General features: G+C 47.7%; 1 protein-coding gene across 2 annotated transcripts; it reads left to right on the forward strand.

Moving 5' to 3' along the window:
- The first annotated feature begins 1,591 nt into the window (after window positions 1-1,591).
- On the forward strand, window positions 1,592-23,661 carry Nup85 (nucleoporin 85). 2 transcript variants are annotated; one of them, XM_027425686.2, is made up of 19 exons: window positions 1,592-1,736; window positions 3,526-3,619; window positions 5,306-5,471; window positions 6,051-6,121; window positions 6,354-6,397; window positions 8,571-8,640; window positions 12,952-13,073; window positions 14,893-15,027; window positions 15,132-15,254; window positions 15,462-15,593; window positions 15,767-15,873; window positions 19,564-19,647; window positions 19,796-19,861; window positions 20,027-20,178; window positions 21,060-21,177; window positions 21,265-21,365; window positions 22,630-22,781; window positions 23,072-23,173; window positions 23,468-23,661. In XM_027425686.2, exons 1-19 carry the CDS (start codon window positions 1,704-1,706, stop codon window positions 23,567-23,569), a joined length of 1,974 nt encoding a protein of 657 aa, XP_027281487.1. In that variant the 5' UTR covers window positions 1,592-1,703; the 3' UTR covers window positions 23,570-23,661. The 2 variants fall into 2 exon arrangements, with proteins under 2 accessions (XP_027281487.1, XP_027281488.1); XM_027425687.2 differs by lacking the exons at window positions 22,630-22,781; window positions 23,072-23,173; window positions 23,468-23,661 and adding an exon at window positions 22,440-22,610.
- The last annotated feature ends 79 nt before the right edge of the window (window positions 23,662-23,740 follow it).

Genomic DNA, 23,740 nt, shown 5'->3' on the forward strand with positions numbered 1-23,740 from the left:
AAAAAAATTGTGAGCTGAAATAAACCCTTTCTCCTTTAAGTTACTCTTTATTTTACTCATTCTTTTTTTTTGTTGTTGTTGTTATCGTTGAATGAGACAGGGTTTCTCTGGGTAACAGCCCTTGCTATCTTGGAACTCATTTTACAGACCAGACTAGCCTTCAACTCACAGAGATCTGCCTGCTTCTACCTCCCACCCCCCACCCCCCCACCCCCAACAAGTGCTAGGACTAGTGTGTGCCACCACTGGGCTCCCTTTATTTTAAATTTATTTTTATTATTTTTGCGTGTAACTGGCTGGGCTGTGGTGACAAACGCCTTTAATCCCAGCACTCAGGAGGCAGAGGCAGGAGGATCTTTGTGAGTTCAAGGCCAGCCTGGTCTACAGAGCAAGTTCTAATACAGGCTCCAAAGCTACATAGAAAACCGGTCTTGAACCCCCTTTTCTCCCACCCCAAATGTATATACTGTTGGAGTCAGTGATTATAATGACACTGTGAAACTTTTGGAAAAGGTAGCAAAATACATGTGGTAAATCGTTATGTTTTTCGTAACGATTAATTTATATTTTTTAAATTAAATATAAATGCTGGGCGTTGGTGGCGCATGCCTTCAATCCCAGCACTCAGGAGGCAGAGGCAGGTGGATCTCTGTGAGTTCGAAACCAGCCTGGTCTCCAGAGCCAGTTCCAGGACAGCCTCCAAAGCCACAGAGAAACCCTGTCTCGAAAAACAAAATGAGTTATTCATTTAAAATACAAATTACAGTAAATTTAATATTTTAAACAATTATTTCATTGTGTGTATACCAGTGTTTTCCCTGCGTGTCTGTGTCCCGCGTCTGTCTGTCTGTCTGGCGAAGCGGGCATGGGATCTGTTGTTTTACATGAACCGGGATCCTCGGAGGAGCAGCCAGGGCGCTTTACCCAGGGACCCAACACTCCAGCCCCGTAAATGTTAACAACATTAGGGCTGATTTCCGCGACAAGGATTTGGGCGAAATTTTGACGGCCAAGGGATTTTCCTTTATTTCCTGGACACCTTGTGGGGCTGCTGGTCTTCTGAGACGGTCTCACTGAGCCGTGGTGTGAGCTCACCCTCCGGCCGGGCCCGGACCCCGGGGTTCCCGTCTCCACTTCCCCGGCGCCGGGACTGCCGCTTGGCCCCCTTCCCGTTCCGTGCCCTGTTGCAGGTGTTAGTCGGCCGTTCTGAGCGAGCGCAGAAGAACGGCGGTCGGCGCGGGGCCGGGAAGCCCTGACAGCGCAGATGAGCAGGGAGCGCCCGCCGCCCCGCGGGAAGAGCGCGCGTTTCCCAAGAAGCCAACCGGAGACGCGTTCCGGAGGACCGCGCATGCGCGCCCCCTCCCGGCCGCCGTCTCTCCCGCCATCTCCGGGGGCCTTCTCCCTGCCAGGTGTGGGAGTGCCCTCGGCGCCGCCTGATTCGGTGGGAGCCTTCCGTGAGGACGGGTGGCCCCTTGCGCGGTTTTTCCTGAGGCGTTGTCCCCGGCAGGGTGGTGGTGTATGAATGGGCGGCTGCAGAGGGCTGGGTGGCGGCTGAGAAGCAGGGCTCTGCTGCGTTGGGTTGCGCAGGCGCTGCGGAAGCCGCCCTGGTGGGGTCCTCTTTGGCAGCTGGCTGTGAGCGGGAGGCCTGAGCGGAGAGCGGCGGCGGCGGCGCGGCGAGGTCCGGTCCGCTGTGCCCCAGCGCAATGGAGGAGCTCGATTGCGAGCCCGCAATAACTGTAAGGGCGCCCGCGAGAGCCAGGCTTGCTTGTCGCATTGTGAGGCTGCGCTTCTTGGGTCACTACAGGCTTGCCTTCCCTCCGAGCCGCGGGACGCACGCACGCTTCTGCCCGGGACGCGGCGGCACCGTCCCGGGTGTCAGATGAACGGGGAGCTGGGTGGGGGCGGTGATGGTCCCCAGGCTTCAGCTCAGCTCCCGGGACTTCTCCGCGGGCCCCGGAGGCCCCACTGCATCCCCTGCCGTTCTGATCTTTCTGTTTGTCTAGTTCTCCTCCGCGGGCGTTGGAGCGAGCTCGGTGTAAGTCCCACATCGCCGCTCTGAGAGCTCAGTTAGCGTCGCCCTCTCCTGTGGTGCTGGCCCGAGGCTTAATAGATACCTCATTTGTTCTCTCTGGAGACTGTGGGGCTGCCAGTTTCCGTCGATTTGGATTCTATTCGCTTGGACTTGTAAAAATATTTTTAAGAACGTGTGTGCGTCGGATACCACCTGAGCTAGAGTTACAGGTGTTTTTTAGCCGGGAACCGAACTCTAGTCCTTTGCAAGAACCCTAAACACAGTTAGCCTCGGGAGCCCCCTCTCCAGCACCGTTTTGTCAAATGTGGATAATCTGTGATAAGTTCTTAGCCAGGTATTATGATGCCCCTGCCTAAGCCCAGGACTTTGGACCCTGAGGCTGGGGACTCATCACTTGAGGCTAGCTTGGTAATTAGGTTGCAAGACCATTCTCCAAAAGCAAGGGCATAACCCCAGCACTTGGGAAGTGGATGGGAGAAACTGGGCCCTTGTTTACAAAAACAAAAACAAAAAAAAAACCCGGTGGGAGCAAGTGGTACTTGTATCTCCTGTTTTTTTGTCTGTCTTGTGAATAAATTATCCTTTTAATTTTTTTTTAATCGGTGTTTTGCCAGTGTGTATGTTTGTGTGAGGGTGTGGAATCCTGTAGTTACTGACTGTTGTGAGCTGCCATGTGGGTGCTGGGAATTGAACCCTGGTCCTCTGGAAAGAACAGTTAGTCCTCTTAACCGATGAGTCATCTCGTAGGCACGTGAATAAATTATCTTTTAGGGGAGAAGTTTTTCTTCTTGGTTCTTGTTTGTGGGTTTAAGTGATTGAATAGCCCATATCTGTATGGCTTGGATAGTTAGATCTGATCCAAGGTTCAAAGGGATTGGTATAAACTGGAGAGAAACATTTAGACTCATGGTTTGCAGAGGTGGCACAGGCTGATGGGAGTTTGTTTTAACATAGTTAAGTATTTTTGTTGTTTTCCCCTTTCGGTAGCCTAGGCTTGCCTTGAATTTAGTGATGCTCCTGCCTCAGGCTCCTAAGTACTGGGATACAGGTGTGTTCTGCCACTCTGGGCTTTGCTTCTTGAGAGAGAAGTGACAAACTGGATTGGGGTACCCAGTCAGACTGCCTTGCTTATGTAGGGACTGTCTTAATGTGCGTTGGCATTTTGCCTATATGTATATCTGTATGAGGGTGTTGGGTCCCCTGAAACTGGAGTTACAGATAGTTGTGAGCTGCCAAGTGGGTGCTGGGATTGAACCTGGGTCTTCTGGAAGATCAGTCAGGGCTGACTTTCCTTTCCTCCTTTTTGGTCTTTTGAGACAGGGTTTCTCTTTGTAGCCCTGGCTATCCTGCTGTGTAGACCAGGCTGACCTGGTACTCAGAGACCCACCTGCCGCTGCTCCCCGAGTGCTCACAGTGCCCAGCCTGATGATTACACATGGATGGAGAAGAAAACCCCTTCTAGGATAACAGTTCTGTGCTTTATGTTTTACTAGTGGATTCCAGGCGTGAATTCCAAAAAGAAGCAAATGTGTTTTGACTGGGGTCCCGGGGAGATGCTCCTGTGTGAAACTTCCTTCAGCAAAAAAGGTAGTTTGTTCTTGTTCATTTTGTCTTTGCACATTTGTTGACTACCTGGGGGCAGAAACAGTAGTTATTTGGCAACATTTTTATTTTTGAAACTTTTTGTTTTGTAATTTTGAGATAGGGTCCCCTAATATAGTTATAGTGCGGCTTGAATTTGTATAGTCTTGCTATGTAGCCCAAGTTTGTTTTGAATTCTACATCTTCCCCCCTCAGCTTCCAGTGTGCTGGGATTTGAGGTGTGAACTGCTACACTTGATGTGAAAATGTTTTAAATTTATTTTCTGTGTATGAGTATTTTGCTACATGCATATTAATTCACTACTTGTGTGTTTGGTGCCTGCAGAGGCCAAAGAAGGGCATTGGATCCCAGGAATTAGAGTTACATATGTGAGCTGCCATGTGAGGTGTTGGGAGTTGAACCTAGATCCTCTGGAAGAGCAGCCTATACTCTGTAACTAGAAGTTTCTCTTCTGCCTGCTGGTTCCCCAATAACCCACCTGCAGGCTTAATTTTTATTAATTATAAACTGTATGGCCTAATTCCTTAGGCTTTTATTAACTAGCTCTTACAACTAAATTAACCCATTTCTCTTTTTTTTTTTTTTTTTTTTTCTTTCGAGACAGGGTTTCTCTGTGTAGCTTTGGAGCCTATCCTGGCACTCACTCTGGAGACCAGGCTGGCCTCGAACTCACAGAGATCCACCTGCCTCTGCCTCCTGAGTGCTGGGATTAAAGGCGTGCGCCACCAACGCCCAGCAAATTAACCTATTTCTATTAGTCTATATTTTACCACAAGGCTCCTGGCTTGTTAGCTCACATCTTGCTTCCCCTGTGGCTGCTGGCCTCTCCCTGACTCTGCCTTCCTGTATCTGCTTGGATTTCCCACCTGACTCTGCTCTGCCTGGCTATTGGCCAGTTCAGCTTCTTTATTAACCAATAGTTAATGCCATGCTTGCAGTCCGGGAATCTCTGCCATGCAGTGTAGTAGCAGGAGGGTGGAGAGTTCGAGGCCAGCCTGGGATACATTGCCAAACCCTTTCTCAAAAACCAAGGATAACGCCAGGCGGTGGTGGTGGTGGCGCACGCCTTTAATCCCAGCACTCAGGAGGCAGAGGCAGGTGGATCTCTGTGAGTTCGAGACCAGCCTGGTCTCCAGAGCGAGTGCCAGTTCAGGCTCCAAAGCTACACAGAGAAACCCTGTCTCGAAAAAAACATTAAAAAAAAAAGCCAAAAACCAAAGCAAAACCAAGGATACTTAATATATCACTGAGTGGCTTGGGGGATAAACTTGTATAGTGTGTGAAACACCCTTAATTAGATCATCAGTATCACCAGAAAGAGGAAACTGCTGTGTTGCCCGTTTGTAATCCTAGCACTGAGGCAGGATTGCCAAGACTTTGACACCATTCTTGGCTATGGAGTGAGACCCCATCTCAACATTCCCCAATTCCCCATCCTCTGAAAAGAAAACGTTGGTTTTTTTTAAAGGTAGGCCTAACTTGCATGGAATTGTATGTGACTATTATTTTGTAATTTCTAATCGTCCCACTTTAGTCTTACAAGGGCTGAGTGTATAGATGTGTGCCCCCTGCTCAGCCAGTTTTTGTAATTAAAGAACTAGAAATACTAGAATGGTTTCTCTTTTGTGGAAATGGTAGATGTTGAATTAATTTTTTTCCCTGTTCTGTAGTAGACACATCCGAGAAGGTGCCGAGCTGCCCCTTTATCTACATCGTACGGAAAGATGTAGATGTTTACTCTCAGATTTTGAGAAAACTCTTCAATGAATCCCATGGAATCTTCATTGGCCTGCAAAGAATTGAGGAGGAATTGACCGGAAAATCCAGGAAAGCTCAGTAAGTAGGGTGCTGGTGGATGCTGAAGTCCTTATCCTTGTGAGTGATGGGGGGCCACGGGTCTCCTGTGTATTTTCCCAGAAGGGGACTTCTAAATTGTATAAATACTGTTGTAATACTTACTTACTGGTTTGATAAGCTCTTCTTTTTCTTGTTTTGGTTTTTCGAGACACTGTTTCTCTGGGACTTTGGAGCCTGTCCTGGAACTCACTCTGGAGACCAGGCAGGCTTAGAACTCTCAGAGATCCGGCTGCCTCTGCCTCCCAAGTGCTGGGTTTAAAGGCTGCGCCACCAACGCCCGGCTTGATAAGCTTTACAGTTCCTACTTCATTTTTTTGTATGTGTCCCTTGTATGTAATAAATAAATAAAAGGAAAGCCTTGAATTAGATTTCATTTTTGTGAGATTTGAAAATGAGGCAGCCAACCTGGTCTGCATAGTGAGTTCCAGGCCAGCCAGAGCTGCAAGCTGCCTCTGCCTCCAAAGTTCTGTGAGTAAAGGTGTGAGACAATAACACCTGTCCTTTTCCTATTTTTTTTTTTTTTAATATTCTCTTGTATGCCATTTCATTTCTTTGTAGATTGGTTCGAGTGAGTAAGAATTACCGATCAGTCATACGGGCCTGTATGGAAGAAATGCACCAGGTTGCAAGTAAGGACTTTGGTATATTTGAAGAATGTGTCTGGTGCTGTTTTCTCCAGAGGCCTTTAAGGAGACTACTTTGCAGTTCAAAGTGGGGCCTTGTATATAAAAGTTTTCAATGAAAATGGGTGGGTGTTAAAACAAAGACAGGAGCCATACTGAGCTTAGAAGGAGAGCTTAGTAGATTGAATATAATCAATTCTGATTGAGTGTTCACTTATGATGTTTTGTATTCTGCTAGTTGCTGCTAAAGATCCAGCCAGTGGTCGGCAGTTCAGCAGCCAGGTAAGGGGTAGCTGTTTTCATTGTATTGGCGACATTATGTCTGTCCGTGTCCTTAGTGTCTAGGGTGGCTTTATAGTCACTGTTGCAGGAGGTTTCTTCTTTCCAGGTAGACCAGCAGCTCGTTGGGCTGGCAGGTGTGGCTTTGAAAGCGCTGGTGTTTCCTTCAAAGGCCTCACCCATTGGAACACAGGGTCTGCTTGAGAAATACTGAGTTTTTATTTCCTGTGGACGCGATGAGTCTTAAGCACATGGTATTGGTAAACTGTCATTTGAGATGGAGAGTTGAGCTTTTGGGACCACCATTTAGTCTCACATACTCAACACTTCACTTTTGCTGAGCAGCAAGTGGGAGTCATTCATTAGGACCAGAAGGTGACATACAGGATTTTTTTCTTAGTGGGACGCCAGTGCTTTTGTAATGGATGAACCGGGACAATACCCTGCCTTGGCCTGGCACGGTGTGTGTTTTCCTGAGAACCAAGGTTCAAGGAGTTAAGATGTCTGAACTGAAGCGTAGTGATGATTTGGGGGAGGGGTGGCGCCACTTCACTTCATCTTGGTAAGGACAGGGTCCAGGTCTCCTTATCTTTTGTGGGGGGCCTTATGTCAGGCTTTGCTCTTTCAGGTTCTACAGTGTTGGGTCTTAGTCCCAGTACCCTCGGTGTGCTAAGCGCCTTCACTGTCACTGAGCTATATATACACACCCTCAGTCTACATGTCCCCTTTATTTTTACTTATTTTTATTGTGTGTGTTCTTTGAGTGTCTGCACATGCAGGTCACCTGTGCGTGCATGTGGGGGACGGAAGAGGGTGTTGGATGTGCTCTATCATTCTCTGCTTATTCTGTTTCTCCTTGGACATAGGTGTTGTGATTTCTTGGCTAGACTAGAAGTCTGCAAACTCCAGTGATCCTCCTCTCTCTGTTCTCCCGTAGCTCAGGTCTCCAGCTTGTGTGTGCTATGACCCAAACTCTGCACCTCATGTTTGCACAACAAATTCTCTTACCTACACATCAATGTCTCCAGCCCTTCTGTTGCTTTTTGAGACAGGGACTCACTCACAAGCTGGCAGTGGACTTGTATTATTGATCTTTCTGTTGTAGACTCCTGAATGCTGGGTTTACAACATGAGCTACCTTACCTGCTCTGGACTTTGCTGGGTTTTTTTTTCTTTTTAGATATTTTTTTTGTTTTGTTTTTTGGTTTTTTTTTTTTGTTTTTCAAGACAGGGTTTCCCTGTGGCTTTGGAGACTGTCCTGGAACTAGCTCTTGTAGACCAGGCTGGTCTCGAACTCACAGAACCGCCTGCCTCTGCCTCCCGAGTGTTGGGATTAATTTTTTTAGATGTATTTATTTTATTTTATGTGGATGGGTATTTTGCCTGCATGTGTTTCTGTGTACCGTGTGTACCATCCTTACAGAGGTCAGAGCAGATGTCAGATCCCCTGGAACTGGAGTTTCCGATGGTTGTAGCTGCCAACCATATGGTCGCTGGGAATCAAACCCAGGCTTTTTGCAAGAACAGCCAGTGTTCTCCATGGCTGAGATCTTCTTCAGCGCCTGGACTCAGCCTTTAATAGCCTGTTTCCTAAGCTTCAGTCCATGGCATATGCACCTTTCTTTCTCCTTCTCCTTTCTCTTTTACTTTTTCTTTTTTTAAGTAGGATTTCATAAGTTCAGGCTGGCCTGGAAGTCTTCATCCCCTACCCTCACATTCCAAGTGCTAGGATTACAGGCCAGGCCAGCATAGAGCCCTTGACACTTGGCCTCCGAAGTGGCAGGTTCACAGGTGTCCACCACTGCCCTGGCTCCAACTTCAAAAATTTGTTCTGCTTATTAATTAGTTAATTGTTGATTGATTGATTAAATTTATTGACAAAGCTTCTCAAAATTATCTCTTTCTTTTACTCAAATACAGCTCTTTTAAACACAATTCATCAAGAGCCGCCCGTGTGTTATGCTAGTTTACTTCCTAATTCATTGGAAAATAAACTCACCAGTGTTGAGCCAGGCCAGCCTTGAACTAGAAGAGATCCTGCTATCTTGTGGGAAATCTTGCCTTGGGGTTATCAGTGACTGTTTGTGACTCCGGCTCTACTGTGCTCTACTCTCTTTGCTTTGCATTCAGATTTCAGCAATATTTTCTGTTAAAATTGTCTCCATTTCCTCTTTAGGTTTCCATTTTGTCAGCCATGGAGCTCATTTGGAACCTGTGTGAGATCCTTTTTATTGAAGTAGCCCCAGGTAAGTCCAGTTTGTTTGTTCCTTTCCTGCAGTTATGATGTCCCCGGGTCCCTGTCGTCCTCTGTACATTGTCCCCTGCCTGTGCTTCCTGACAGCACATTGCTGGGGCTACACTGCTCTCCAGTGTCTCCACCAGAGAGGAGTCCAGAGCAGCCACAGAAATGGGGCATTTCATCAGACACCACGGAGTGCCTCTAGGAACCTAAGACATTAGGTAGAGGGCACTTCAAAAGTACTGTGTGGGGCTGAAGAGATGGCTCAGCAGTTAAGAGCACTGACCTCCGTTCAGCTCCCAGAATGGTGGCTCACAAACATCTGTATCTGTAGTTGCAGGGGAGCCAGAGCTCACTCACACCTCTGCTACCATCAGGCCTGAGAGTGGTGCACAGACACAGGCAGGCAACACACACACACTCACACACACACACACACACTCAACACACAACACACATACACGTACACACACACTCACACACACTTTTAAAAAAAGGTACTGAGAAACAAAGAGTCAACTAACATTAAAAAGGGTGCTCAGTGTATGGACTGTCTGAGCATAAAATGTAATGGGTTTTGGAGGGCCTGGGTGATGGGAGTCCAGGCGGGGTTAAGAATGCTGTGACTGGTGATCAGGACTGGGTTACACTCTGCCTGTCTATCTAATTGGCGTTATTCCTTTGATCTTGAATGAAGCTGTGGCTCATCCTGGGTCTTGTTCTCTGTGTTTAGGTGCTGTGGTTGTTGGTTTGTTTATGTTAATTTATTGACAGTGTAATGACTTGTGCTGGCTGTTTCTCATAACTGCATAGAACTTTAACCTCTGCAGTGAAATGCTAGCATTTCACTCAGGGGCCTTCCTATTAGATTGACTGGGAAGCTGAAGGCAGAGGTCATTAGGTTACACAGCAAGATCCTGCCTGAAAAGGATGACAAACAGCCACATGTGGTGATGCAAGCAGTTAATCCCAGCAGAGACCAACATGCTTTACTGAGGGAGCAGCCAGGGATACAAAGTTATCCGTCCACCTTGAAAAAAATCAAAACATGGGCTGGAGAGATGGTTCAGAGATTAAGAACACTGGCTGTTCTTCCAGAGGACCTGAGTTCAATTCCCAGCAACCACATGGTGGCTCATAACCATCTCTAAGTAGAGTTGGTGCCCTCTTCTGAAGTGCAGGCAGAACACTATACACATAATAAATGAATCTAAAAAGAAAAAAAATCATAACATATGCCAGAGCTGGGTAGTGGTGGTGACTCCTTTAATCCCTGCACTCAGGAGGCAGAGGCAGAGGCAGGGAGATCTCTATGAAATCCAGGAAGACTCTAAGGCTACAGAGAAACCCTGTCTGGAAAAACAAAGAAACAAACAAAAACAATAACAACAACAACAACAAAACATAGGCCAGGTGTGGTGTCATACCCTTAAATCCCAACAGCAGGAGAGCCTCTGAGTTTCAGGCCAGGCAGGTATACATAGTGAGAGCATGTTTCCAAAAAGAAGGGGGAAAAGGAAAGAAAACAAAACAGGGACTGGAGAGAGAGCCCATAGTTTGAGAGCTCTCGAAGAATACAGGTTTGCTTCCCAGCACCAATGTGGCCCACAACCTTATGTGACCCCAGTCCCAGGGGTGGCCTTTTGCTCTCTTCTAGCTTTCTGGGTACTGCATGTATGCATCAAAATATTCATAAAATGAAGGTAAATATAAGTTTTTTTAAAAAGGCACAAAACAAAAAAAATCTCCAACAAAACCTCCAAAACAGAACCAAAAACAACCCAATAACACAAACGTAATTCAGATGCGTGCGCTGTCCAGTGGATTTTGAGACATCCATTTATCACCATTGATATGTACCATCTAATTAATGCCAGTAATCAAATAGACATTTCAAAGACACTGCACATAGCCTTCGGTGTTTGTGAGGAATCCACCTGTGGCAAGGTATGGTCGCACTCACAGCGCTGGTCTTCCTACATACTCAGTGCTTGGGAGGCAGAAGTTAGAGTTCTAGGTAAGGTTGGGCTTTAGAACACAACCGTGTTTCAACAACAACAAAAATCAATGTTGGAGAGTGGTAAGGCTGGGGCAGGTTCTGTCCTTTCTAGGATCCAGTGAAAGATGTGTTAGTACTCAGGCATCTGTGCTGGCTGCCCTTGGGGGTTCTGACAGGACACGCCCTCAGCTGCAGCCACTAAGAGCACCACCAGAGCACATTCACTATGTTCCCTTTAAAAGAGCCCTGCTCGCCTCCCATCTTTCTCTCTCTTACTCTCCTTCCCTCTCTACTTGTCTCCCTCCCTCTTCCATCTTTCCTTCCTACTGTTCCTGTCCCCTGTGGCTGGTCTACCTCCTCCCCTTTACCCCTTTCCCTAATTAAAAAAAACAAACAAACTTCTAAGCTGGGCAGTGGCGGCGCATGCATTTAATTCCCAGTACTTGGGAGGCAGAGACAGGTGGATCTCTGTCAGTTCTGTGTCAGCCTGGACTGCAGATCAAGTTCTAGGACAGGCTCCAAAGCAATACAGAGAAACCCTGCCTCAAAAACAAACAAAAAACAAAAATCCACCCCTCTGTTTGAACCCTGTTGTATGGCATCTATCTCTCACCAGCTGCTTTTCTTAAATTACAACATTGGTTCCCTGACTGAGATGGCTCTCCTGGCGGCTTCTCCTGCCCATAGGCAGTTTGAGGTATGCCAGGACCTTCAAACCTGCTTCACATCCAACAGCCTCTCTTCTCCGGATCTCTCGGTCTTTCCATCCAAACTCGGCATGATTGGTGAGACTCTCCACCTTTCCCACCATAGCTGTTCTTATGAGTGAGGAATCCTCTCCTCTCTCGAGTGTAATTTCTCCCCTTTTGGCCTCCTTAAGTCCTGGTATCAGAAACCACAGCTCGCTCTGGCTTTGAGCTCTTAGCCCCCAACCTTTGTGTGATGACCCACTGGGTGGCCTGTGCCTGTCTGGTTTCTCAGAACCTCAGGCCATTCAGACCCTGCCCCTTGATTGACGATTCACCCAAGCAGCTTGTGCCTTTCTTGCTAGATCCTTGCTTGACAAAAGCCACTGGGTCTTGCTCTGCTCCACTCACTGGGAATAAGCCGACCAAAAATGCTCTTCCCGGCACTTTGTAATCACTGCGTGCTTGAACCTCACCCTCCTGCTCCACCTTCAATAGACCCGCTCTTCCACCTGCCGCAAAGCTGCTTTTTCATTCACTGATGGCTCTGCCTTCCATTCAATACCAACCATTGGTCTCTGGTGGGGTTATCCACTTCTGACCATTGCCCTGCACGTGAGGCTTCCTTTCTGGAGCATGGTCCTTTCCTCCCCTCTGGCTTTTCTCGAAGTCCTGGTAGCTGGGGACTGTGTGTCTCTTGAGCTCAGAGCCCTTGGTCCCCACATTTCAGTGACGCCTCACTGGGAGGCCTGTGCCTGTCTCAAAATCAACCCTGTCTGAATTCCTGGGATGCTAGGAATTGCAGACCCTTGGGTCTTACTTCTCTGCCTCACTCATGGGAGCTGTGTCATCGTCTATACCTCCTTGCTCCCACTGGAATGTTTTTTGGAGAGTCACTGACCATTATTTATTATATATACAATGTTCTGCCTGCATGTATCCCTGCAGGCCAGAAGAGAGTGTCAGATCTCATTACAGATGGTTGTGAGCCACCATGTGGGTCCTGGGAATTGAACTCAGGACCTCTGGAAGTGCAGCCAGTGCTCTTAACCTCTGAACCATCTCTCCAGCTCCCACTGACCATTCTTAATCAGCCATTGTGGCAGCACTACCAGCTGTTGGCCATAGAACTGGAGGCACAAGATTATCAAACATGACCAGGTGATGGTGTGGTGATGGGAAAGGCACCTGATGGTCCCTTTCCAAAGGGCCCTGCCTACATCCATCCTTCTCTCTTTCTTTCTCTCCCCTCCCCCTCATCCCCCTCTTTCCCCTTCCCCCTCTGTCACACTTTCTTCTCTCCTGCTGCTCCTGTCCCTGGAGCCAGTCTCCCCCCTCCTCTTTCCCCTTTTTATGATCCCTTTCCCTAATAAAAACCCTCTGCTTGAACCCTGTAGCGTGGCGTCTTTCTCTCCCACACTGCTTTTCTTAAGTTAAAACAAGATGGTCCTGCCTTGCAGAGACAGAGGACTGACTTGTAAGCTCCTTGCTTTTTCCTTCCCAGTTGCAGGAGATTAAACCCCTCTGCAGTCAGGTTTTCTGCTTTAACATCAGTGTCTGTACTTTGAGTAAAGTGGAACTTGCTGCAGATGAAGCCGGGGTCTTTGTGTGTGACATGAGTCTCTCCCCTCAGCTGGTCCTCTCCTCCTCCATCTTCTTGACTGGGTCCGACTGCACGTGTGTGAGGTAGACAGTTTATCGGCAGATGTTCTGGGCAGTGAGAACCCAAGCAAACATGAGAGCTTCTGGAACTTGGTGAGTATAACGTGGGCAGCCCCCTCCTTCCTTCTGCCTTGCATTCTGCATCCTGGTGCTGTCAGGTGGCTATAGAATGACGACTGCTCCAGGCCTTGGCTCGGCTCTTTTGAGTTTCTGATCCTAGCAGCGGTTTTACATCTTTCTTTGTCTGCTGCAGAGTAGTTTCAAACTAATTTAGCATGAAGGGTAACACTTGCTGTTGGAAAGGAAGTTTGATTTGTTTATAGAGCTGAGGAAGAGAAGGTAAGATGGTCAAAGTGGTTGATGGGGACTAAGGTGGGGATGGAGTGCAGATGAGCACAGTGGCTGTTCTGAGGTAGACTGCTTAGGGCCGTAATGTAAATAGCAGATACTTACATTAGGATTTATAACTGTAGCTCGGGGTGGTGGTGGCAGCGCACGCCTTTAATCCCGGCACTCGAGAGGCAGGGGCAGGCAGATCTCTGTGAGTTCAAGACCAGTCTGGTCTACAAGAGCTAGTTCCAGGACAGCCTCCAAAGCCACAGAGAAACCCTGCCTCAAAAACAAACAAACAAACAAACAAGGATTCATAACAGTAGCAAAATACAGTTATGAAGTAGCAATGAAGTAATTTTATGGCTGGGGTTCCAGCATTAGTAAGATTGAGAACCACCGATCAGGGGCTTGTGGCATCCTAGAATACCTGCCGGCATCTTCGAGATCACAATCTCTAGCATCACCAAAAGAAAAAGAATATCCTTGGTTGTTTTATTTTTGGTTGTTGTTGCTGTTGGTTTTTTGTTGTTTTTTGTTTTCCTTTGAGACAGGGTTTCTTTGCTGTGTGTGTTTGTCTGTCCTGGAACTCTCTGTAGACCAGGCTGGCCTTGACACCTTGACTCACAGAGATCCCTACCTCCTGAGTACTGGGATTAAAGGCTGTGACACCACTGCCTGTCTGCTTTGGGTTTTGAGACAAGGTCTCCTTATGTAGCCCTACTGGTCTGGAATTTTTGTTGTTGTTGTTTTTGACAGGTTTGGGTGGCGTGGTTGCCTATGTTCCCAGTGATGTGGTGCTGGGGATGGCCACCAGCCTAACTCTTAAGTTCAGTGAGAGATCCTGTCTCTAGGGACTAAGTCATAAGTGCTGATCACCTGATAGTCCTCTGGCCTCCTCATGGTACACAACTGTACACACACACACACACACACACACACACACACACACACACACACACACACACACACACACGGGTGTTAAAACATTTAAAGTTGGTTGCCAGCTATCTTTAAACTGACAGTTTGCTAAAGGAGTCATATCTTAGGGTTGTTATTCTTGTGATGAAATACAATGGCCAAAAGCAACTTGGGGAGGTAAGGGCTTAATTTACATAGCCCAGAGTAATAGTGCATTGAGAGAAGCCAAGGCAGGAACTTAGACTGAGTAAGATCCTGGAGACAGGAGCTGAGGCAGAGGCCATAGAGGGGTGCTGCTTGCTGGCTTGCTCCTTATGGCTTGCTCTGCCTGCTGTCATACAGAACTCAGGACCACCATCCCAGGGATGGCCCCACCTACCATGGGCTGGGCCCTCCCAAATAAATGACTAATTGAGAAAATGCTTTCCACCTACCTACAGCCTGATGCTATGGAGGCATTTTCTTGGTTGAGGTTCTAGCCTCTCTGATGACTGTAGCCCATGTCAAGCTACTTTAAAATCAGCCAGCACAGGGTATGACTGGGAGTCACTGCTGGAAGGGAGGAGTTCTTGCTGACTCGGGTCAAGGGCAGCCTGGAGGCATCAGCACTTTGGAGTAGCGAGCCTTCTGCTGGGGGCTCTTGGCTCCCATCTCTTTGCAGGTGACTGTCTTGGTGCTTCAGGGCCGGTTGGATGAGGCACGACAAATGCTGTCCAAAGAAGCTGATGCCAACCCCTCCTGTGCAAGCATGTGCCGCATCCTTGGGGACCTGATGAGGACAATGCCCATTCTCAGTGTATGTGGGAGCCTCCTTGCCTGCCCGGCCTTGGGAGATAGGGATCAGGGAACGTGTAGGTCTGGGGTCTCAGTGTCTCACAGCAGGCCTGTCCCGTCCCGCAGCCTGGCAACACTCAGACGCTGACTGAACTGGAGCTGAAGTGGCAGCACTGGCGTGAGGAATGTGAGCGGCACTTGCAAGACAGCACGTTCGCAGCCAGCCCCCGCCTGGAGGCTCTCTGCAAGGTGTGGGCGGGGGCAGGCCAGGGCTGGGCACTTCTTTGGGAACCTGGCATCCAGGCAGCAAGCAGCTGGATTTTCTTTGGAGAGGGCTGTCCGGTCACTCGGCTGCAAAGGAGGGAGAGCTTTCAGCTTCTAGTTGAGGCCCCCGATGAGATCGGCAGAGTCCTAAGTCTTCTGTGAGGACAGAGCTCAGAGAATGTCTCTCCTCAGATCATGCTGGGGGATGAGGCCACCTTGTTGGAGCACAAGGAGCTTCTGAGCAACTGGTACCATTTCCTAGTGACTAGGCTGCTGTATTCTAACCCCACAGTGAAACCCATTGACCTGCACTTCTATGCCCAGGTGAGTGAGTGACAGTGTAGGGGGATTCCTTGGGACCCTAATTCTTTCCTTCAGTCCTCTGTGAAGGAACTCCTCTCCAGACGGCCCACCCCCACTCCCACCCGCACCCCCACCCCCACCCCCAGTCTCTGCTTCCATCTTGGGAGATTGAGTTGGGCTATCACCTTCCACAGTCTAGCCTGGACATGTTTCTGGGGGGTGAGAGCAGTCCAGAGCCACTGGACAACATCTTGATGGCAGCCTTTGAGTTTGACATTCACCAAGTGATCAAGGAGTGCAGGTAAGGCACCCTCACTTTAACTGGGCTTTTTTGTTTTATTTTATTTTTTGAGACAGGGCTTCTCTCTCTCTCTCTCTCTCTCTCTCTCTCTCTCTCTCTCTCTCTCTCTCTCTTTCTATTTATTTATTATGTATACAACATTCTGCTTCCATATATATCTGCACATCAGAAAAGGGCACCAGATCTCATAACCGATGGTTGTGAGCCACCATGTGGTTGCTGGGAATTGAACTCAGGACCTCTGGAAGAGCAGTCAGTGCTCTTAACCTCTGATTCATCTCTCCACCCTGATAGGGATTCTCTTTTAAGGGGTATAATTCGTCAGTATTCAATATACATCAGTCATCACCTCCATTTACTTCTAGATTGTCCCTGTTCCTTTTGCTTTTTTACTTTCTTTCCTAGTTTTTATTTTCTTTGAGACAGGGTTTTCCTGTGTAGTCTTGGCTGTCCTGGAACTGGCTCTGTAGACCAGGCTGGCTTCAGTCTCACAGAGATCCATCTACTTTTGCCTCCTGAGTGCTGGGATTAAAGGTGTGTGCCAGCACAGCCCTGGAGCGTTTGCTCTTTTTCTGTGTGTGGTGGTTTATTTATATTGGCTTGTTTTATATTTGTATGTACTCTGTGTATGGTGGTTAATGTGCCTTGTTAAAACCTCAGTTTTATTTCCTTGAGACATGGACTCTCAGTGCTCTGGTTGTAAGCACCCACAGGTACATCTGGCTTATTACCTGGTGTGTACTGGAGTCCCTCATGCTTGTAGAGCAAGTGTTTTTTTTTGTTTGTTTGTTTTGTTTTGTTTTTTTCCCCCTGAGACAGGGTTTCTATGTAGCTTCGGAGCCTATCTATCCTGGCACTTACTCTGTAGACCATGGTGGCCTCAAACTCCCAGAGATCCACCTGCCTCTGCCTTCGGAGTCCTGGGATCAAAGGTGTGAGCCACCCACTCCTGGCTTTGTTTTTTTAAGATTTGCTTGTTTATTGTGTACACTGTGTTCTGCTCGCCTGTAGGCCAGAAGAGCACACCAGATCTCATTACAGAGGGTTGTGACTCACCATGTGGTTCCTGAGATTTGATTGCAGGACCTCTGAAAGAGTAGCCAGTACTCTTAACCTCTGGGCTGTCTCACCAGCACCCAGAGCAAGTGTTCTTATGCACCAAGCCATCAATCTGTTTTTTGTTTTGGGGTTGCCCTGGAACTGACTATGTAGCACAGGTTGGCCTTAAAATTTTTTTTAAAAAAAATCTGAGATTATATGTAAGGGCCACCATACCACCTTTTTACATTTATTTCTGTAGTTCTGCTGTTTTGTACTTGCTGTGATGGAGTACCTGAGCCTGGGTAATTTATGTAGAACAGAAATTTATTTCCTTCATTCTTGAGGCTGGAAGTGTGGGGTGAAGGCACCGGTAGGTGCATTCTCCTGTGAGGGTTGGGTCCTGCTTTAGTGATGGCACCTGTTGTTTTGAGAGACAGAGTGTCTCTCACGGTAGCTTAGATTGTTCTGGAGTTCACTGTGTAGCCAGGCAGCCCAGGAATGCTGCCTCATCCTTCCAGGTGCTGGGGAACCGGTTTGAGCCACCACACCCACCTCCTGGTAGTGCTGTGTCCTCCAGAGCCTCCTCCAAGTGGTGGAAGGTGGGAGGCAGGGGTTGTAGCCTGTTAAGTTTCTTTGTAAGTCACTGCATTCCATATATGAGAGAGAGTCCTTATCACTCACTGAAGGCCCGTCTCAGTGTCCTCATGCCACTTAAGACTGCTCACATCTCCTGCATGACCATGTGCTCACAGACAGTGGCTTCTTGTGATGAGTTGTGGATTTCACTGCTTGAGAGCTACCTTGTTTATAGTTCTTTCCATTTCAGGGGTATTCAAAACAGCATTGCAGGAAATGCCATTGAAGGAAGTAGACAGGCTTTGTACCTCAATTATAATATTCCTACCACCTGGAAGACTGAGGAATGGAGGGTCAGGAGTTCAAAGGCCAGCCTGTACTACATCACAAGTTCAAGGATAACCTGGGCTACATGAGACCCTATCTCAAAAAAGAAAGACAAGAGAAAATCTAGAAAGGGACTGAGAGATGGTTTAGCAGGTAAAGGGTGCTTGTCACTAAGCCCGAAAAGTCTGAATCCTGGGATCTACGTTGTAGAAAGACAATTGACTTCAGAAAATTGTCCTCTAGCCTCCACATGCATACTGTGGCTTTTGATGTATACTGGCATACACTTGCAGACAGAAACACACATAAATAAATGTTAGTTAAAACAATCTAGGCAAGAATTAACAATAGTGAAGTTAGTGGTAGACACACTGGCCATGCACCCGCTTTGGAGGAGAGTGCGTCCCAAGCGTTTAATTTCAATGGGTTGGGCTATTAAACCTTCATGGCTCTGGCTCTTTTTTCCCAAGTACTAGGAAGGGGTAAAGGCATGAGCCACTGCACCTAGCAAAGTTTTGGTTTTCTGAGATTGGGTTTCATGTAACTCCGGGATCAAAATCACTGTGTAGCCAAGATTAGATTTGAACTCCTAATCTCCTTGTCCCTACTTTGAAAGTACATGATCACAACTTCAGGCATGAAGGCTTACCTTTGATTTATGTTGAACACTCCTTCCTTCAGTTAAGGCTCATCATTGCAGTAAGGGAGGCACTCAGCCTGAGGGCTGTGAACCTGAGAGTCCCAGGCCAGGCCAGGACTACATAGTCTCAAACAGGAAAACTTTCATAGAGACTCTGTGTGTAGTCTTGTTGGGTGTTTTTGTTTTGTTTTGTTTCTCTAGGCAGGGTTTCTCTGTAGGTTTTGGAGATTGTCCTGGGATTCTCTTTGAAGACCAGGCTGGCTTTGAACTCAGAGATCCACCTGCCTCTGCCTCCCAAGTGCTGGGATCAAAGGCGTGTGCCGCCACACTGTGTTTAGTCTTTGGGCATCTGTCTGGCTGTTTGTATTGGACTGAGAATTGATTTGCAGCCTGCTGGGAAGGGAGGAAGTTGGGAGTGGCAGTAGACAGCCTTGCTTTGAAGCACTGGCCTGGATTTGTTACTGTAGATCTGGGCAATGGGAAGGATTTACCTTCTGCTACCATGTTAATTTTGAGGGGAGCCTATTTCATGTAGTTCAGGTAGAAGTTAAACTTGATACATAGTTAAGGCTAACCTTGAACTCTTGACCCTTCTGTCTCTACTTAGTAGGTATGAGGATTACAGACACACATTTTGTTTTGTGTTTGTTTTTGAGACCGGGTTTCTCTGTGTGGAGCCCTGGCTGTCCTGGAACTTGCTATGTAGATCAGGCTGGTCTCTAACTGAGAGAGATCTGCTTGCTTTGCTTCCCAAGCATTGGGATTAAAGGTGTGTGCCACCAGCAGGAGGCTCTATTTATTTATTTATTTATTTATTTATTTATTTATTTAAATTATGAGCTTGATGCACATACATGAATACCCATGCCATGTTCCCAGTCGAGGTCCAGGGACAACTTTTGAGAGTTGGTTCTCTTCATTGTGTGGGTCCCCGGAATTAAAGTCTGGTTGTTATGCTTGGCATAGGGCCCTTTCCCTCTGCCATTCCTCTGTCCAGTCCTGTGCTCTTTTTAAAGCGTTAAGATGTGTGGGTTTCTTGCTCATCTCGGTCATGGGATTCAGTCCTTTCCCTGACTTCCTTTTCCCTTTTGTGTCTGCATTTGTAGCATTGCCTTGAGCAACTGGTGGTTTGTAGCTCACCTCACCGACCTTTTGGATCACTGCAGACTCCTCCAGTCACACAACCTCTAGTAAGTTGGCCAAATGCACTGTCCCTCTTTCTTACGTCACCAGGCCTTTGAGGGAGGGCCAGTGGAATGCACAGGAGGAGGTTAGGTTACAGGAGCCTGAGGGGCAGTCTTGCAATTCTGTGTTGTTTTTTTGTTTTTTGTTTCCCAGTTTTGGTTCTAATATGAGAGAATTCCTTCTGCTGGAATATGCCTCAGGACTGTTTGCTCATCACAGGTAGGAAGTCCCACAAATGGTACTGACCTTGTGGAAGCCAGTGGTGCTTCACTGTCCTCTCTTGGCTGGTTTTGAGGGTTTGGGACAATGAACCTCAGGTGGCAATGCCCAGAGCCATAGGGCAGTCCCTCTAGCCTTTCAACATCTGCCTTCCTTGGACCTTAGCCTGTGGCAGCTGGGGGTGGATTACTTTGACTACTGCCCGGAGCTGGGCCGAGTTTCCTTGGAGCTGCACATTGAGCGGATTCCTCTCAACACAGAGCAGAAAGCCCTGAAGGTGCTGAGGATTTGTGAGCAACGGCAGATGACCGAACAAGGTGATTGTGAGCTTCTCCCAGCTTGCCCTCTGGTTTGTCAGTGCATCCCTGGGCTGAGCACGGCACCCCAACATGGTGACAGCTAACCTTTCCCTGCCACACTAGAGAGCTGGTGTGTGGTACATGCCCACCGTCAGGGAGGGACAGGTGGGCTGGGAGTGCCCTTTCAAACCTAGAACAATCAGCCCTTCTCCTTTTAGCAGACCCAGCTTGTTCTCACATACGATGAGATCTGTGTTCAGAGCTGAGAGTCCTAGGTGGGTGGTTGCTACAGGGAAGCCTAGAGCAGCGGGGCAGCCCGGCAGGAGCACAGCGAGTGCAACTGGGACAGGTGTCCGTTGCTTTGTCGTCATCCTCCTACTGCTGCTGGCTGGGAAGCAAGTGAACCCTGAAACCATATCGTGAGCTCATGGGGTTCAAGACCCGAAAGGAGGAAGGTAGATTTTGTGGTCTCTAGACAGATAATGGTGGGATTGTTTTGTGGGGGGAACCAAGACTTTTTGCTAAGCACAAACACTCAGAAAGCCAGGCTAGTAGGTGGGTCGTCTGTGGTACTGGGTAGAGAGAAGACAGCAAGAATAAACTATGAGCTGGGCGGTGGTGGTGTACACCTTAAGTCCCAGCATGGAGGAGGCAGGGGCAGGTGGATCTCTGTTAGTTTGAGGCTAGCTTGGGCTACGGAGTGAGTCTCAGGACAGCCAAGGCTACACAGGGAAACCCTGTCTTCAAAAGCAAAAAAAACAAAAGAATATACTATTAAGTTTCTGGTTCTTCTGACTTAGCTGTATATTGAGTTCATAGTACTTTTGATTGTAATGATGCTCTTCACAGGAGGGATTATAAGATGTAAGACTTTGCCTTTTGTCTTCTCTCCTGCAAAGTTCGAAGCATCTGTAAGATCTTGGCCATGAAGGCTGTCCGCAATAATCGTCTGGGCTCAGCCCTCTCTTGGAGCATCCGAGCCAAAGATGCTGCTTTTGCCACACTCGTATCTGACAGGTGGGTACAGTTTTCTAGTTGGCTGGGAGGTTGGAGTTTGAGGAGGGCCTAGTACTGCTGCTCTAACCTTTGGGTTGGGTCCTGCAGATTCCTCAGGGATTACTGTGAGAGAGGCTGCTTTTCTGATCTGGATCTCATTGACAACCTGGGGCCAGCCATGATGCTCAGTGATCGACTGACATTCTTGGGTGAGTCTCTGCATTCTTTTACCTGAGTATGAGGGGACCATCCTTTTAGATTTCTCCAATCTACCTAGAATCCTATGTGCTAGCTTTTATAGGGTTTTGGTAACATTTTATTTTCCAGTAATTCCAAACTTAGGGAAATGTAGATATGGCACAAGGAATGACACTCCTTACTTTTCAGACTGATTTTTAAGACAGGGTCTCACTGTGTAGCCCTGGCTGTCCTGGGAATCCCTGTGTGGACCAGGCTACCCTCTAATTATGGGAACTGGAGAGATGGCTCAGTGGTTAGGAGCATTGACTGCTTTTCTAGAGGACCTGGGTTCAATTCCCAGCACCAACATGGCAGCTCACAACTGTCTATTACAGGGGGATCTGACATCTTCACAGAGACATACATACATACATACAGGCAAAACACCAAAGCACATAAAAAGAAATAAATCCTTAACACACACACACTTCGTGCACACATGAAAATTTGTCTCATTTCCTTTTAGTGCATTGGTGTTTTGTCTGTACTGTGTCAGTGTGAGGGTGTCAGATCTTTGAGTTAAAGATGGTTGTGAGCTGCCGTGTGGGCGATGGAAATTGAACCTGGGTCCTCTGGAATAAGAGTCCGTGCTCTTAACTGCTGAGCCCTCTCCAGCTCCCTTACATTTATTTTTTATGTGCATTGATGTTTTGCCTGCATATATATCTGTGTGAGGGTGTCATATCCTCTGGAACTGGAGTCACAATTATGAGCGCCCATGTAAGTGATGGGAATTGAACCCAGGTCCTCTGGAACAGCAGCCAATGCTTTTAACTTCTGAGCCATCTCTCCAACCCTTTAATCCTTTTTAAAACCTGTTTCCTGTATGGGTGTTCTCTGCTTGCATGTATGTCTGCAATATGCACATATATGCATGGTGCTTGCAGGAGCCAGAAGAGGTTGTAGGGTCCCATGGGACTGCAGTTAGATGATTGTGAGCTGCCATGTGATACTGGGCACCGAATCCAAGTCTTTTGTAAGAAAAGTTAGTGTCATCAACCATGGAATGACTGTCTTTCCAGCTCTTGTCTGATCTCTTACAGTCTATCACAGTGCTGGTATTTCCCCAGATTTGCTGTTCCTAAAGGTGTGTCTTTAAATCCTACATTTCATTTATCTATGAACTCGAGACTGCTCTACAAACATGCCAGTGGTGTATGGGGTTCTAGTTTTAAGGCCCGTATCGGGTAAGTGGAGAGGAATTTTCAGGTGGATCCCTGCCCTTCCCAACAGGGAAGTACCGGGAGTTCCACAGACTGTATGGGGAGAAGCGCTTTGCCGATGCCGCTTCTCTCCTGCTGTCCCTCATGACATCTCAGATCGCACCCCGCTCTTTCTGGATGACTCTGCTCACAGACGCCCTGCCTCTTTTGGAACAGAAACAGGTAAGGCTTCATCAGCCCCAGCAGGGTGTATTCTGTGCTTTGCCTGGTTCTGTAGCCATGCAGATGCTCGTCTGTGCCTCTTCCCAAGGAGTTCTGTGCATGCAAGTGCATCATAAGGCTCATGAAAGAAAACCCAAAGTGATGCTGTCTGCTAATGGAGCCAGCCCAGAATGGATGGGTGGACAGGAGACGAGGAACCACGGCAGCATTCTTCCCAATGGGAATTCCCAAGAATTTGGACACTGGCTCTTCCTGGGGAACAGCTAAATGACTCCGCTTCTTTCCCCTAGGTGATTTTTTCATCAGAACAGACATATGAGCTGATGCGCTGCCTGGAAGACTTGGCCTCAGGGAGGCCAGGGTGTGGTGAGCTGGATGCCCAGAGACTCCAGGTCATTTTAACTTTGGGGAGGTGGCTCCATGTTGAAGTGGGAAAAGGTTTATCTGATAATTTCCCTCTACGATTGTGTGGTCCTCAAACATTAGCCCCTTATGAACTACCAGCATGTACTACCAGTGCCCAGTCACATAGCAATTTTTAGGAGCAAGTGGGATGCCTCTTGTCATCCACTGAAGAGCTAACCACAGTATACTGGTTTTAGGCTGAGTATGTGATTGCTGTATGCTCTCTTGGAAGTGTTTGAGAATGCTGCCTGTTGTGCCTTACATTGCCTTTCTGCTCTTAGGATGACGACATAGAGACCACGAAGGTGGAAATGCTGAGACTGGCTCTTGCTCGGAATCTTGCTCGGGCAATTATAAGAGAAGGCTCATTGGAAGGTTCCTGAGATAAGCTGAGGACAGTTGCATTATAGTAGCTTTGTATGTCGATGTAAATAGATTTTAAAAGAATAAATTCTCTTTTGCAAATATAAAAGGCCAGTTAATTAGTCTGACCAAGTGCTGGGATTAAAAGTGTGCACCACTACTGCCCGGTGACCAAGCAGTTATCGTCTGTC

The sequence above is a fragment of the Cricetulus griseus genome, chromosome 7 (genome assembly GCF_003668045.3).
Source record: "Cricetulus griseus strain 17A/GY chromosome 7, alternate assembly CriGri-PICRH-1.0, whole genome shotgun sequence".
NCBI lineage: Eukaryota > Metazoa > Chordata > Mammalia > Rodentia > Cricetidae > Cricetulus > Cricetulus griseus.